Raw genomic sequence first — 16,822 nt, forward strand, 5'->3', positions numbered from 1 at the left:
TGAATTCTAAAACATAGAAAATAAACAATGTGAGAGCATAACACATATACACATAGATTTTCCCCTGGAAACCAAAATCGGGACTACCAACTTGATTTTTCATTATGTTCCTTTCAATGTTACAATACATATTTATACATGTCGAAGCATCCAATACCATGGACCGAAAACCATCGCGTCCAAAACCATGGACAGAAAACCATCGCGTCCAAAACCATGGACCGAAAACCATCACGTCCAAAACCATGTGCGAAAATAATGCACAAAACCATAGGTAGGTCTGCCCAACCTAATATAGGGTCCAAAAAACAAAATTTTCCAGGCGTTGCCCCGGACCCCAAAGAGGGGGTTACATGCACCCCTAAAACCCCCTGTGACCCCCCCGCTACGCAATCGGCGCAACGAAGGGGGGGCTCTGCGCCCCCTCTAACCCCCCGGTTAACTACGTGGGCTATTCGTGGAAACAATATAACACAACCCAACATTCTCCCACTTGTTGTTTTCTTTCCACAGGGGGCCACAAGAGAGCTTAGTCATTTATCCAGCCCTACAACACCCATTGTTTCTCTACACCAAGAGAACTTCTTAGAGCTCATAGATTTTGTCAATGCATCTACAGTATTCTTCAAAGTGTCCACCTTTACCAGCAACACCTTTTTGTCTTCTATCATATCCCTCACAAAGTGATACTGAACATCAATGTGCTTTGTCTTTGAATGATATGCAGGGTTCTTTGCCAAGAAAATTGCACTTTGGCTATCACAGTCTATCCTTATAGCTCCCTGTACTAACCCCATACTTGAACACAATCTCTGCAACCAAACTGCTTCCTTGCTTGCATGAGTGGCTGTCATGTATTCTGCCTCTGTAGTTGATAGTGCCACTATAGATTGTTTCTTACTCATCCAATTGACTGCACCTCTAAATAGGTTAAACACATACCCACTTGTAGATCTTCTCTGATCTAGATCTCCAGCCCAGTCTGCATCAACAAAGCCACGAATATCCAACACTCTATCCAATCTTGGTCTTCCTTGGTAGCACAAACCATAATCACTAGTGCCATGCAAATACCTGAAAACTTGCTTCACTGTTGTCCAGTGCTCCTTCCCTGGTTTTGACATAAACCTACTCAATACTCCCACTGCATGTGCAATGTTTGGTCTAGTACATACCATTGCATACATCAGGCTACCGACTGCACTTTCATATGGAACACGGGACATGTCCTCTTCCTCTTCTTGTGTCTTGGGACACTGTTCAGTAGATAACTTCACACCTACAGGAATAGGAACCTTCACCAGTTTACTATCCTGCATATTAAACCTCTGCAGTATTGTCTCAACATACTTCCTCTGGTTTAACCAGAGCTTCCTCTTTTCCCGTCTCTTTTAATTTCCATGCCCAAAATATAGTTTGCAGCACCAAGATATTTCATGTCGAATTTGCAGGACAATTGGGTCTTCAAATCCTGGATAATTTATTTGTCATTTCCAACCAGCAACATATCATCCACATACAAGACCAGATAAATAACATGGTCACCAATTAATTTAAAATACACACAGTGATCTGCTTTGCTTCTAGTGAAGCCAAGTCCCCGTATAAATGTATCAAATTTCTGATACCACATCCTTGGTGATTGTTTTAAAAGTAATAGATAAAAGTAATCTAATAGAAGCTACCTTGGCAACAGGAGAAAAAATATCACCAAAATTAATTCCCGACACCTGGGAATAACCTTTTACTACCAACCGAGCTTTGTATTTCTCCACCTTTCCTTCTGCATTTGTCTTCTTTTTGAACACCCATTTGCTGCCAATGGGTTTCCTTCCAGCCGGAAACTCCACCAGATCCCAAGCCTCATTTTTGTGCAAAGATGCCACTTCATCAACCATGGCCTCTTTCCAGAGTTTTCCATCCTCTAAATCTACTGCTTCCTTCACAGTTTTGGGATTATCGTCAGTAATAGATAAAACAAAATTTGAACAGAAAGCAGATGGACTATACCTTTCTGGCTGCCTTCTTTCTCGAACTGATCTTCTCACTCCCGGAGTTTGTGGCTCTTCATCTTCTGATTCCTCCTCTGTTGTAGAGTCGGATTCTTCCTCCTTAAGCTCAAACTCTATCTTCTCAAGTTCCTTTGGTTGGACTTCATGTTTAATAACATCTTTTACCTCTCTGAACACCACATCTCAGTCGTACATATGCGTCACATCCAAATACCTTCAGATGTGAAAGAGAGGGTTTCTTACCAGTCCACACCTCTTATGGAGTCTTATCCTCCTCATGAGCACCAGTATTGCAACAAGAATGTTGCAACTCCTGGGCTACCAACTTTATTTTCATCAACCAGGTAGTTCGTAACAAACTTGGAAGCGTCGGTGCTATATGCACAAGTACTATTTCTCACTGCAAGTTGTCACTTGGGCAGCCGGCGCGAGATCGCTAGGAGCTCAAGCCAACTTCTATAGATTTTAGAATAAGCTCTATGTGTGATGAAAGGAAAGAAATATTACTCTGCAGATGCTATTCTAATTGCAAAAAGGAGAAAGACTGGAATGTAAAGCAAAACCTAGTAAACCCTAATTAACAAGCTAATTCTACTTTTGCCAAAAACACTATGAAAACCATGAAAGAAATGCCATTACCTACTCAAGGAAGTAAACAACATCTAACCATGCTATTTCTGGAAGTAAATAATCAAAAAACATGTTTTTGGATTTTTATGTCTTTATGTGAATTTAACATGCATCTAATTTATCGTGTGTGAGTGTGGCAGCGAACAGGTGGCGTTAGAGGGAGGTTTTGGAGCTTGGGAGGATGTAGGATGGTGTGGATGGGTCATAGGAGTTTTTAGGTGGCCTTATAGAGGCTTTTCCCGCACTCGGCGTTCAAAAGAAATCATATAGGAAAAACTACAGGAGGACACAGGAAAACTACAGGAGGAAAACAGGGAAACTACAGGAGGCCTACAGGAGGAGGCCAAGAGAAATTTTCGCTGTTTTGAGGGTGTGAGAGTGGGTGGAAAAGGTGGATGAAGGTTGGAATGAGGTGTCAGGGCACCTAAGGTCTATCATGAATCACCAGGAAAGAGAAATATGATTGGGTTTGCTCAAGGAGAGAGGAAGAAGTTCTATGAAAAATGAAGAAAACTAGGGCAGAATTTAGGTGAGGTTTGGGAGACCTATAGGGCATGGATCAGATGGAGGGTGTGATTGCTAGTAAGCTGGCCTACTACTGGAAGAGATCTGCTGCATAGAAACTGATAGTAAACCAAGAAAATCAAGCAACCAATAAAATGAGTGCATCCTAGGAAAAACAAAGTTTTGCATTAAAATGGCCTAAACTATGATGTATAGAAGGAAATGTTGGCAAATTCTTTAAGAAAGGAAAGCATGCCAAAGGACTATTGCAAATCAGGAAGTGAACATGATAAAGAAGATCTAAAACAAAGCAAAACTGGACTATCAACATACTAGAGAGCTTCAAACACTAGAAGTCCTAGGAATGAGGAAAATCTGTGTTTTTGGGACAGCAAGAGAGTCTTTGCCTCAAATCATGGTCCCAGAGGGAGGAAGAGAGGCCAAGGCACTGTTGCTAGCCTTTTGAATTTTCTTTGATCACTGCTTAACCTACTACAGAAAGCATAAATGGAAGCAAGATACTAAATCATCAAAAGGAACCTATTCTTAACCATAAGAGAAATATATATAACAGCAAACTAATCTACAAACTGAAGTAAAGCATACAAATACAAGTAAAGAAAAGCTTGGCTGCTTGGATTGGGCCCTAACCCAAGAGCTTCAGCCCTCTGAGGTAACTCAATTCTAGCTCAAGAAGGATTCCATCTTCGTTATCAAAAAACAGCAAGATTACATAAAACTGTCATAAAATAGTAAGCTCGAAATTTGAGCAGAGTTTACACAAGCAAAAAAAAGTCAACCCTAGTGAGGCCCTAGGCCTCTTTACTTATACATCTGAAGCTACCAACAGCTTCCTTAAAATTAGGGAGGCTTGGCTCCCAAAACTTGAGATAACTATCAATCATCTTCCACTTGCTCGGCTACCTTCTAGTGCATGATTCGGCTGCTTGTACTCCGAGCTGAATGAAGGGGAATTCGAAGTGAGGAGCAATAAATGAGGGGGATTCCCTCCTATAAGTCCTCTCCTCTGTCTACTTCGATTTATTGCTACAGTTTGACCACTAGATCCTTGACTTTGACCTCGAAATCCATCAATAATCTGCATTAAATACATGTTAGACCACATGGCATAATAACTAACTCAACTCACCCTATAAGCATAAATATAATCAGAAAATCATACAATAAGCTAAGAGAATGGTTGATTTGACTAGGTTAGGAGGTAAAATGAGCCCATATAATTACCCATTTATGAGGCTCATCACCTCCAACGTTGATGAAGGTGATCTGTTGACCAGGTAACATGATGTCTCCACCGCCTCTTCCAAGAATTCCTGTCCTAACCCGGCACCACTGAGCATGCTTCTTGCCCTTTCCATCAACATCTTGTTCATTCTTTCTGCAACTCCATTTTGCTCATGTGTGTATGGAGTAGTCTTTTGCCATGCTATACCACACTTCTTACAGAATTCTTCAAATTCCTTGTTGCAAAACTCTCCACCGTTATCTGACCTCAGCACCTTTATCTTCTTCTCTGTCTGGTTTTCCACCAAAGCCTTAAATTCTTTAAACCTATCAATGACTTCAGATTTCTTCTTAAGGAAATATATCCATGTATTCCTTGAGAAGTCATCTATAAGTGATACATAGTACACATAATTACCCAGTGATGGAACCTTCACAGGTCCAAACACATCATTGTGCACAAGCTCTAATATTTGTTTCGCCCTCTTACCACCAAAGGGGAAACTCACCCGATTTTGCTTCCCATATACACAATTTTTACAAAAATCAAAATCTAGAGAGCTATTACTCATACCTTCTACCATACCTTTACCATGAAGTATTCGGAGGCCCTTCTCTCCAATATGTCCAAGCCTTTGATGCCACAACATGGTCTTCTCTCCAAAGACCACTAGATTTTCTACTCCACTTTCAGGAACCACAGAATTGTTGCACCCATCAACAACAGTGTTACCTTGTAGCTTGTACAGAGTTCCAATCTGAACTCCCCGCATCAATACCAGTGCTCCCCGAACCATCTTGCAGGTATCCTTCTCGAACACTGTTTTTACACCTACATCATCCAGCTTGCTTACAAAAATCAGATTTCTGGCCAATGCAGGAATATGCAGAACACCTGGAAGTGCTCTAACCCTTCCACCTTGCAACTTCAACTTTACTTTTCCGCGACCAACGACTCTAGCCTTCCTGTCATCCCCCAAGAAGACATCACCACCATCATATTTCTCATACTCGCAGAACCACTCTCTATGGGGAGTGAAGTGAAAGGATGCACTTGAGTCAATCAACCATGCCTCATTATCTACATGTGTGCTTGAAGAAACCAAGTACACATCCCCACCTTCATCTGAGGTGGTTTTCGCCTCTACTATGAAACATGAAGAAGAGGAATAAATGCAACATGATATATCAAAATTATGAGACCAAGTGCAACAAATTTCGCTCCCACAAAAAGTAACTAAAGCTAAGATGGATGGTTTAAAGAATGGAATGGAAACTAAGATGGATGGCATGGAAGCTAAGATGGATGGTATAGAAGAATAAATTAAAGGCAACATGGAAGGTTTGAAAATAGATTTGACAAAGTTGCTATAAGAATGTTAATTAATGGCGAAAGGGTAGTAAAGGAAACTCATGATGAAAAAAAAAAAAATGATAATCATGATTTCATAGACTCTAACGTTGGATTGAAGACCCACCATGTTCCAAAGATCGATATGAGGAAGTTTGAAGGCAAGGATCCCGTAACATGGATACTACAGATGGAGCAATATTTGGATCTCCATAATGTGCAAAACACAGAAAAGGTACGCATTGAAACTTTACATTTGGAACCCAATCAGTTTGTATGGTATTGATAGTTTTTCTCTCATAAACAAATTGTCGCTTGGGCAATTTTTACAAGAGAAATGGTAGGACATTATGAGGATACAAAAAGCAAAACCTTTTTTAACCAATTGATAAATCTCAAACAAAAGGGTTCAATGGTGGAGCATGTTCACGACGTCCAAAAATTGAATATAATGGTAAAATATATTCCAGAGGAGCATAGGATTGATGTGTTCATAGGGACTTTAAAGAATAACATTCAACATGAGGTTCACCTTTGGGAACCTGATTCATTGGAGAAGGCATTCAAGTTGGCAAGAAAACTGGAAAGCAAAATTATGGCAACAAGGAAGCCTACCACTCACAACTATAAAGATAGAAGTGTTGCTGCCCCTAGCCTTCCACAACCTACAAGGTCGACACCACAACAATTGGAAGAAAAAATAGCAAAAGGGCTTTGTTATAGTTTTGATAGCAAATACACACAAGGTCATAAGTGTGTTGAGAATAAATTATATTACGTAGATTGTGAAGAGGAGGAAGAAAAGGAAACATGAAACGTCAAACGAAGAGGATATACATCAGGAACAAACCCTAGAGAAAGAAGAAATGAATCCAACCATATCTTGTAATGCATTGGCAGGAATTACCACTTCTCAAACTCTCGAGATAGAAGGACATATTAGGAAGAAAAGGTAATAGTGTTGATTGATTTGGGCAGTACCCATAATTTTATTGATTTTAAGATAGCCAAGGAATTGAATTGCTTCCTATATCCAACATCAAAGTGTCAAGTGATGGTTGCAAATGGAGGAACCATAAATTTCTTTGGAAAGTGCCACAATATCAAGCTATCCATGGGAGAATATGTTTTGAATAGTCTAATGCTATCCATTCCAATGGGTGGTGTTGATGTTGTACTAGGATTCCAATGGCTACAATCTTTGGGTATGATCGCTTTTAATTTTCAAGAACATTTCTTGAAAAATATTTCGGAAGGAAAGGAAGTTGAATTAAGGGGTATCGCAGGGAAACCGAGAAAGATAATCAACTCTAATTGCATGACAAAGATTCTAAAGAAAGAACAACGAGGCGTAAGCACAATTATGTTCGCTAGAGGTTCCCACATCGAAATCATCTATTTCTCTAGATCTCCAAAAAGTCTTGGACAATCATTCCAAGGTATTTGAGACTCCCAAAGGCCTCCCACTTATTCATGATCATGGTCATGTTATTCATTTGATTTCAGGAATTGTTCCTCCAAACATCAGGCCTTACAGATATCCATATGCCCAAAAGAGTGAAATTGAATGTATTGTTGCAGAAATGTTAGGGGCTGGTATAATTCAACTTAGTCAAAGTTCTTTCTCTACTCCAGTGATATTGGTGCACAAAAAGGATGGATCATGGCACGTGTCCGGATTAGAGGGACCTCAACAAGATCACTATTAGAGATAAATGTCACATTCTTGTCATTGATGAATTATTGGATGAGTTGCGTGGGTCAATTTACTTCACCAAGTTGGATCTTTGTTCAGGATATCATCAAATCAGAATGAAGACTGAAGACATTCTGAAAACAGCATTTAGAACTCATGAGGGTCATTATGAATTTTTGGTCATGCCTTTTGGCCTTACCAATGCACCTTCTACATTTCAAGGTTTGATGAATTCCATTTTCAAACCCTTCCTTAGAAAATTTATGTTAGTATTTTTTGATGATATACTAATATACAACAAGTATTGGAAGGGTCATGTTCAACATGTTGACAAGGTGCTCAAACTATTGGAGGAGAAACAATTATATGAAAAAATCTCCAAATGTTTCTTTGGAGTACAAGAGGTGGAATATCTGGGTCATATTGTATCTCATGAAGGTGTTAAGTTAGACCCTAGCAAAATTAAAGCCATTAAGAAATGGAAAATCCCCACATCCATAAAGCATCTGCGAGGATTTCTCGGGTTGACAGGGTATTATCGCAAGTTTGTTAAGAATTATGGGAGAATAGAAACAACTCTAACAACATTATTGAAGAAAGATGCATTTTCTTAGACTCCATGAGCAACGAAGGCCTTTGAACATCTTAAAGAGGTGATGTGCCAAGCACCGATCTTAGCTACGCTAAACTTCACAAAAACCTTTATTGTGGAATGTGATGCCTCAGGAAATGGAATTGGTGTTGTTTTAATGCAAGAAGAAAGACCCATTTCTTTCGAAAGTTGTCCAATCAAAGGAAAGTATTTACACAAAGTTATTTATGAGAAGGAAATGTTGGCAATACTACATGCACTTAAGAAATGGCGACCTTACCTAATGGGAAGACACTTCAAGGTAAAAATGGATCATGATAGTCTTAAATACCTTTTAGAACAAAGATTATCTTCAGAAGAGCAGCAAAAATGGGTCACAAAGATGTTGGGTTATGACTTTGAAATCATCTACAAAAAAGGGAAGAAAAATGTTGTTGCAGATGCACTCTCAAGGAATGATGAGGATGTGGAGGCATTTCTTTGTGTCATTTCTATTATCCAACCAAATTGGATAAACGAAGCAACGGGTGAATGGAATAATGACGAAAAAATGTAGGCACTCATTCAAAAGTTACAGCAAGATCCCAGTACATTTGATAAATTTAGCTGGAAAAATGATTTGTTATGGTACAAAGATCACTTATACCTCTATAAGAATTCCCAACTCAAACAAGATATTCTTATGGAATTGCACACCTCTCCCTTATGAGGGCACTTAGGATTTTTAAAAACTTACCACAGGGTTAAGAAGGAATTTTTTTGGGATGGCCTTAAATTTGATATTCAAAAGTTTGTGGAGGAATGTTTGGTTTTCCAACAAAATAAAGTTGAGACAATTAATACCCCAGGTCTATTGCAACCTTTATCCATTCCAAGTCAACGATGGGAGGAGGTTTCATGGATTTTATGGCAGGTTTACCCAAGTCCAAAGGAAAGAGTGTCATCATGGTGGTAGTTAATAGACTTACCAAGTATGCACACTTTTGTGCATTATATCATCCATTTAAATGCAATACAGTTGCTACTGCATTTATGGAAGCAATTCAAAAGCTACATGGAAACCTAAAGATTGTTGTAAGCGACAGAGATCCAATTTTCACAGGACATTTTTGGACAGAATTATTTTCTTGTCTGGGTACTAAGTTAGCTCATAGCTCATCTTATCTTCCTCAATCTGATGGGAAAAATGAGATAGTGAACAAATGTTTGGAAGGATATCTTCGTTACTTTGTATCTGATAAACAGACATAATGGGTCAAATGGTCACCTCTAGTTGAATGGTGATATGACACTTCCTTCCATACTGCAGTAAAAATGACCCCATTTATGGAAATTTATGGATATCATCCACCGTCCATCACATCATATTTAAGAGAAAATTCTAACGCTCAAGCAGTGGAAGATCACATCTAGCATAAACAACAAGTTCTCCAACTCTTAAAGGATAACCTCACTTTGGCGCAGAATAGAATGAAACAACATGAAGATCAACATCGCAGCGAAAGAAGTTTTAATGTAGGTGATTGGGTATTTCTACAGCTACAACCATACAAACAAATGTCCATCAAGCAAGCTAAGAAGGATAATAAATTATCACCAAAGTATTATGGTCCATACAAGGTGTTGCGAAAGATTCGTACTATGGCATACAAATTGGTGCTTCCTGCATCTTCCCGAGTGCACCCAGTTTTCCATGTTTCATGCTTAAAGATGGTTATAGGTGACAAGCTCCCAGTTCAAACAATATTTCCATAACTTGACAAGGAAGAAAAAATCATATTGGAACCTGAAGAAGTCACATAAACAAGAACTACATAGCTACGAAATCGATCAATTTCATAGTATCTCATCAAGTGGAGGAACTTACCCGCTGAAGATTCCACATGGGAGGATGACAATTGTATACAGAAGTATCCAGAACTACTCAAGCGTTGAGGACAACACTTTTTTGAAGGAGAGGGGCATGTTAAGTCCCTATAATACTAGTGTATTCCCTTATTACTGTCACTGTATCCCCTTATTGTTATTGTTGTGCCCATGTTGTCCCCATATTGTTATTATTGTGCCCCATAGAAGCCCACTATTGTTATTGTTGTGCCCTTACATTATTATTGTTATTTTGGCTCTGATTATATTGTGACCCCTTAGACTCCTATATATAGAAAGGAGGCCTTGTCATTTGTATCATCCAAGAATTTTTCATTTATGTAATGTAAAGGAGGTTGCCCCCTCGAAGAGGCTACTTTTGAAGTTGTTGATCTATCTCTTTCTTCTATTTTGTGAGTTGGATGCATAACATAAATATGTTAATGAAAAAAACCAATAGTTTTATTACATAGGTCTCAGAAGAAGAATAACACAAATACAAAGTTACTAAGAAACACCTCTTTGGCTGCCCACTTTCAAGCTTTGACAAACAAGATGAAATGGCTTGTTGTTACAAGATCTGTAGTTACAGCGTCTGTTATGGCATTTGTAGTTAGAACATTTGTTTTTATAACATCCGTTGTTACACCATTTTCTTCTCAATCCATTGTTACCTATGATTGTGCTTCTCAATTTGTTTTCTTGATCCCCTAAGTGTTGGTGTAGTGTTTGGTGGCAGAAACACCTATTTGGATGCCCACTTTCAAGCTTTGAAAAGCAAGATGAAATGGCTTTCTACCCCCTAAATTGTTACAACATCCGTTGTTATAGCGTTCGTTGCAATGGTCATTGTTTCAGTAGTTTCAATAGTAGCAGTTGTTATAGCATCGTCTTTTACAACAGTAGCATTTTCAACAGTAATGAGTGTTACAGCATCAGTTGTTCTAGCATTTTCAGCATATTTAACATTGGCATTTCATTATGGAATATGTTCTTACAACATCCATTGTTACCTATGTTTGTGCTTCTCAATTTGTTTTCTTGATCCCACATATTGTATCTTTGTAGACAATCCTCAGCTAAAGAACTGAGACAAAACATCAATGTGAGGAATTGAGAGGAATTAAAAGAAGAATTGAGAGGAATTTAGAAGGGTAATTAGTATCCCTGAACATTCAATCATCTAATGATAGAATATACGTATATATGAACCTCTATAGTAAACAAAAATATATCCAAGTACAGCATAGAAGCAACAATTTAAAGGTTTATGGGCAGTAAATTAAATAGATTGTTCAATTTCTAAATCAGTAGTGAACATAACTTCGCAGAGGGGCGTCAAGGAGATTGATACTTAATCTATCCCTTCCCAATTTCCTATATTATTCTCAAATATACCCAGATACAGACTACGAAATTACAAGAAGAACTCAGAATTACACAATTGTTGCCATGAACGAAAACTAGAAGCCTTTGATTATATCCAAGTTAAAAGTATTACAACAATATTACAAAAGCTCGATTTAGGTATCAACCCTTTCTTATTCAAAAATAAGGTATACATAGAGTTCTTTACAAAATATCTTGTCTCTTAGAATATTTACATTCAAAATATTTTTTTAAGGAACGGTTATATTTCTATTAGACAGTCTGGATTCTAACCAGAACCATTACATTTAGAAGTAACAATAGTTCACATCCCTCCAAAAATGCTCTGACCACCAGAGACAATAATATTTCAAGGTTTTCTTCTCCATATTTTCTACATCATTTTCCTTATACATTTTCCAAAAAACCCAATTAATATTTACATATTTTCATAACATTAAAAAAAAAAAAAAAAAAAAAATCATATTTCTATATGCTAACTAGTCAATTTCTTCTGACCCATGTTGTCCAATTTCTTCAGTATCAGCCGCTTTTTCTTCCCCCTGCTGGCATGCATCCTTGGGTTCATGTTTCTCAACCTCTTGTTGGATTTCCAATTTTACTATGAACTCCAGAGGGGGAGATCCCTGCTCACGTGCACTGGTTCATTGTCACCTTCCTCCCCGATGTCAAACACTTCCTTCAAAACTGACACAACTGCAATCTCCACCTTCTCTTTTGAATTCTCCACCTTTCGGTCAAGATTCACTATCTTCGACTTGATGATCTTTGTTACCTCCTAAAAATTATCTAGGTCTTTCCTCAAGCCTTCCAATTGACCTGAAACGAGGGTAAAGTGAGACCAAGCTTCAGATATAATTTTCCCTCCAATCCACGAAATCATTTCCTCCACTTCATGCCTGAACACACCAAGGGAATTCTCATAAGAGTCTTCGACGCCATTGCCAGACAAAGAATCCATTTCTTTGGCACAGTGAGGATGTGCGGCAATCCATAATGCATATTCCCTCCATAACCATCTTCTTATAGCCAAAATCAGCTCTAGATTGACAACGCGAGAGGTCCCTTCATTTTTAATGCTCTTTAGTAGTGCACACCTTGCAACCAATTTAATTTTAATTGCTTATTGCTATGAGATGAATTCTCGCACGATCGACCTAAGGCGATCCTCCTTGAGCTCAGAGAACACAATTCCTTCACCGCATCTATACCTTAAATCTCATCTTACGAACTCCTAGTTGTCCTTAATCATGTCTTGATTCCTCTTAATTATCCATCATGAGATTGATGGATCCAGCTTATCGCTAGGACTCCCCTTGCAGAACAGATGTACCAAGGAGTAAATTAGGTAATTAATCATCCTGTCATAAAGTTCACCCTTCTCCATATTCTTCTAGACTTTTCGATTTATAAATGTTCATCATATGTGACATTTGGAAGATGTGTTCCCATCCTCCCTAAGTTCACCTTGCTCAAGTATGACAGCTCGATTAGCTTGTTCATCTGCCGAAATATTATTTTCCCTTTTAATATGATAAAATTGTATGTTTTCAAACTTATCCAACAATAAATATATTATTTGCATAGTCGGTTGATATTTATTACCGAAAACTGGGAATGGTATTTTGCGTGGGCGGGTAGGTTGTAAGTGGTAATGAGTGAGGGGAGTGATAAATTCATATGTCGTTGCCACGTTTCAAAAGTTGTTTTCAAAAAACAATTTTTTGCATGCCCTGTGCCCCCCATCCCCCATTAAATGTCGAGGAACCGGGGGGGATGAAGCATAAAAACTGTTACTAAAGCATGAAAATCAATAGCTTGGAGGCTTGAATGTAAAAATACACAAAGGTATTTGAATTAATAATTTATTATGTATAAAAATTTTACAAGTGATAATTGTTACAATGAGGACCCACATATATATACCTAAGCAGGTGTCCTTTCGTGACTGGGCATGTCTTTTAGACATGCCTTTTCACTTAACTTAATGACTATTTAACCTAATCAATATTTGATTATTTACTATTTACATTTATTTTATTTATTTTACTTGTTATGAATTATATTCATAACATAGCCCCTTCCTTCGGAAGCTTTGTCCTCAAAGCTTTAATGTTGTAGATTTTCTTCACTTAGTGTCTGTGATCTTGATGTGTATAATATGGCCATCCTCTCATCTTATAGCTCATCAATAATATTCTCTTGGATTTTTTTTATTTTTTTATTATTTTTTTTAATAACTTTAAATTTTATTTTATTTTTAATAACTCTATTATTATTATTATTTTTTATATAACTCTCTTTTTTATAATTGTTTTCTTTATATATATATATATATATATATATATTAAATTAAATTAAATTAACTAAATGTCGGTTCGAACAACTATGTTGACCATCACGCCAAGTCGAAGAGGTGGCTGGACGGGTTTGCTAATCGGTTGACCAGTTGTCTTTTGGTGCCCAATGTGACTGGAGCCGCAGCACAGGTGGACGAGGATTAGGCGGATGACGACAGCGAGGAGCCGCATACATGGGCATCCCAGCGGATGGACATGAGGGTGGGGCTTGAAGACAGACAGGTCACGGCACACTGAAATTGATTCATCTTCACACCTTTCAATTGTTGAACGGACATGGCGTATCCATGTGGTGTTAAGATGGTTCGCACGGAATATATGCCTGGCACACGCACCAGTCACGGCACTCAGACCCATGGACAGAACGGTGGGCATGGTGTGCCATCCCAAGGAGCAGACGTCACAGACACAGTCATAGCCACCTGTAATTGCAGATGATACGGTGATGTGGTGCACTGTATCAATCAGTGGTAGATGTAGCAGAATTTCATATAATACATTAGCAGTGTTGCGAATGGCCCTAATTTTTGGCAAGATCCAATCAAAAGTATATTCGCGCTTGAAACTATCGCCTAATATGATAATCTTACTCAAATTGTCAGGCGTCCAATTCGCCTCCAATGCAATTTCATGAAGTTGTACTGGGAAGTGAGCCATGAAAAATAGCGTGGGTTTGTCCACAGTTTATCTGGCTTCTTCAACCACACGAAGACTTGTGCAGTTAAGTTCACTTATGACTCTTCTCTCTAGTGGCAACAGAATTGGATCGTACACCTCTATATCATTAACCCATGGAAATTTCTCTCTCAATAAGAGGGAAAAAGCTAATTGCATCTGAGTATGCTCCACAATCAGGCTTCTCAATGTAGGATTGAAACTTCCAACATTGTTCAGGTTTCTTAACCTAGGATTGAAACTTCCAACGCCGTAGAGAACCAGATGCAAGGGTGAATGATGGGGGTCTGTGGCTATTACCCTTTCTATTCGTGCCACCATCTCTGGACTCTGCATTTGTCTCATAAATTCCTCAAAAAATGAAGATTTCTCTAACTTTTCCTGAGCGAGGTGTATATCTTTGGTTATTTTCTGAACTTTCGCATCAAATTTTGTTTGAACTCGTGCGGCTATTCCTGGGTGTTGAATGTGTTCATTAAACACTCTATAATGTTGGAAACACTTTTCATAAGGGAACTGTAATATTTTAATAATGTTCTGAACTATTAATATATCCATAATCTCCTGAATTTTTTATTAGATTTTTGCATCATCAAAAGAGGAACTCTCCATAATCTCTTGAACTTTTAATATATCGATAATCTCCTGAGTGTTTCCAGTCATTTCTGCATCAGAAGCACTCTTCTTGATAACTTTTAATTTATCGATAAGCTCATGAACTTTTCTAGTCATTTCTGCATCAGAAGCACTCACCGTGATAACTTTTAATTTATCGATAAGCTCGTGAACTTTTCCATTGATTTCTGTATTAGAGGCCCTCTCCATGATTACCAATCCAAACTTCTTAGCATGTGAGAATGAAAAATTGTGTACTTCCAAAACCTTTTCAAAATTTGATAGAGAACTCTTAAGATCTCCCAACTTCATTTGAATTTTTGTGGCTGAAGACTGACTACAAACTAATGACATCACCGATTTTGTTCTCTCAATAAGAACAAATTTATCTTCTGATTCCATGACAAAGGAATTCATTTGCTTCCCAAGCGAATAGTCCTTATTAGCCAAATATAAGTTTTCAGGAATATGTGGGAAATACTCTTCCTCACATGATGAATAGAATGAATCATTTTGCAATTTTTGGTTCCTCCACTGAGAATCATCATTTTCGTTGGTAGAGGTATCACGAAGTGATACTGAATTGCAATTTGGATTGGATATGTCCTGGAGACACTCCATTGGTCCATCAATACAATTAATGTCTTCGCTCTTATTGTCTAAAATCTCTGATGATGTTTCTGACCGTGAACTTGTCAGAGCATCATCTTCCTGCTTTCCCGGTGAGGACCTATCTTCTGACTGACCTTCAATGTCACCCTCTGAGCCATCAGTAGGAGAAGAGGTGTTGTTTAACATGGGAAAATCTTCCTCACTCTCACTATCAATGTCAGATTCTTTGTTTCCCTCCAACTCAACACTTTTGATATCTTCCCCTTCACCATAATTGGCATTGTTTCCTCCACTTTTACTATGTGAATTCATATCTTTCTCTCCATTATCAGAATTATCCATTTTCACTTCTCTTTTATCATCAGAATCAAAATCAGTGATCTTCACATCTTCATCATCTTCCTTATTATCGATTTCCTTTCGACATGCTTTAACTTCTGCACATGTTTTTTCTAAACGCTGAAATGCTTCTTGAATTTTACTAAACTGTTCAACGCATTCAGGACGTGAATGTAATGGCACATTGTGCAGCGAACAATGTTCAAAGACCCGCATGATTATATTGTGTGCCATGGCTCCGATACCACTGAAGCATAAAAATTGTTACTGAAGCATGAAAATCGATAGCTTGGAGGCTTGAATGTAAAAATACAAAAAGGTATTTGAATTAATAATTTATTATATATAAAAATTGTACAAGTGATGATTGTTACAATGAGGACCCACATATATATACTTAAGCAAGTGTCCTTTCGTGACTAGGCATGTCTTTTAGACATGCCTTTTCACTTAATGTAATGACTATTTAACCTAATCAATATTTGATTGTTTACTATTTACATTTATTTTATTTATTTTACTTGTTATGAATTATATTCATAACAGGGGCGCACAATACAACAAGAGTCATCGATCGCCAAAGTATCAATCACCACCAATAGAAAATGCACGATAGTTAGTGTGTATAAATTTGACATTTTAAAAAATAATATATTGCGTCATTATATGTTTGCGCACCAACTATTACAAAGTGCAATAAGAACAATTTTTTTTTTAATTTTAATCAAAATTTTGAAATTTTCAATGTAACAAGAAAATGTTACAACACCCTAAGTGTTGTTGTAGTGTTGGGTCGCAGAAACACCTCTTTGGCTACCCACTTGCAAGCTTTGAAAAGAAAGATGAAATCGCTTTCTACTCCCTCAATTGTTACAACATCCATTGTTACAGTGTCTGCTATTATAGGATCCGCTGTAATGGTCACTATTTCAATAG

The 16,822-nt window shown here is 37.8% G+C and overlaps 1 protein-coding gene across 1 annotated transcript; it reads right to left on the reverse strand.

Moving 5' to 3' along the window:
• Positions 1-14,329: 14,329 nt before the first annotated feature.
• LOC149204861 (protein SENSITIVITY TO RED LIGHT REDUCED 1-like) lies at positions 14,330-14,878 on the reverse strand. Its single transcript, XM_089397227.1, has one exon. The coding sequence runs from the start codon at positions 14,876-14,878 to the stop codon at positions 14,330-14,332; it is 549 nt and encodes a 182-aa protein (XP_089253353.1).
• Positions 14,879-16,822: the final 1,944 nt, after the last annotated feature.

This window comes from Pinus tabuliformis, chromosome 1_2 (assembly GCF_031772625.1).
Source record: "Pinus tabuliformis cultivar Carrire ecotype Pingquan chromosome 1_2, CPIR1, whole genome shotgun sequence".
NCBI classification, from domain to species: domain Eukaryota; kingdom Viridiplantae; phylum Streptophyta; class Pinopsida; order Pinales; family Pinaceae; genus Pinus; species Pinus tabuliformis.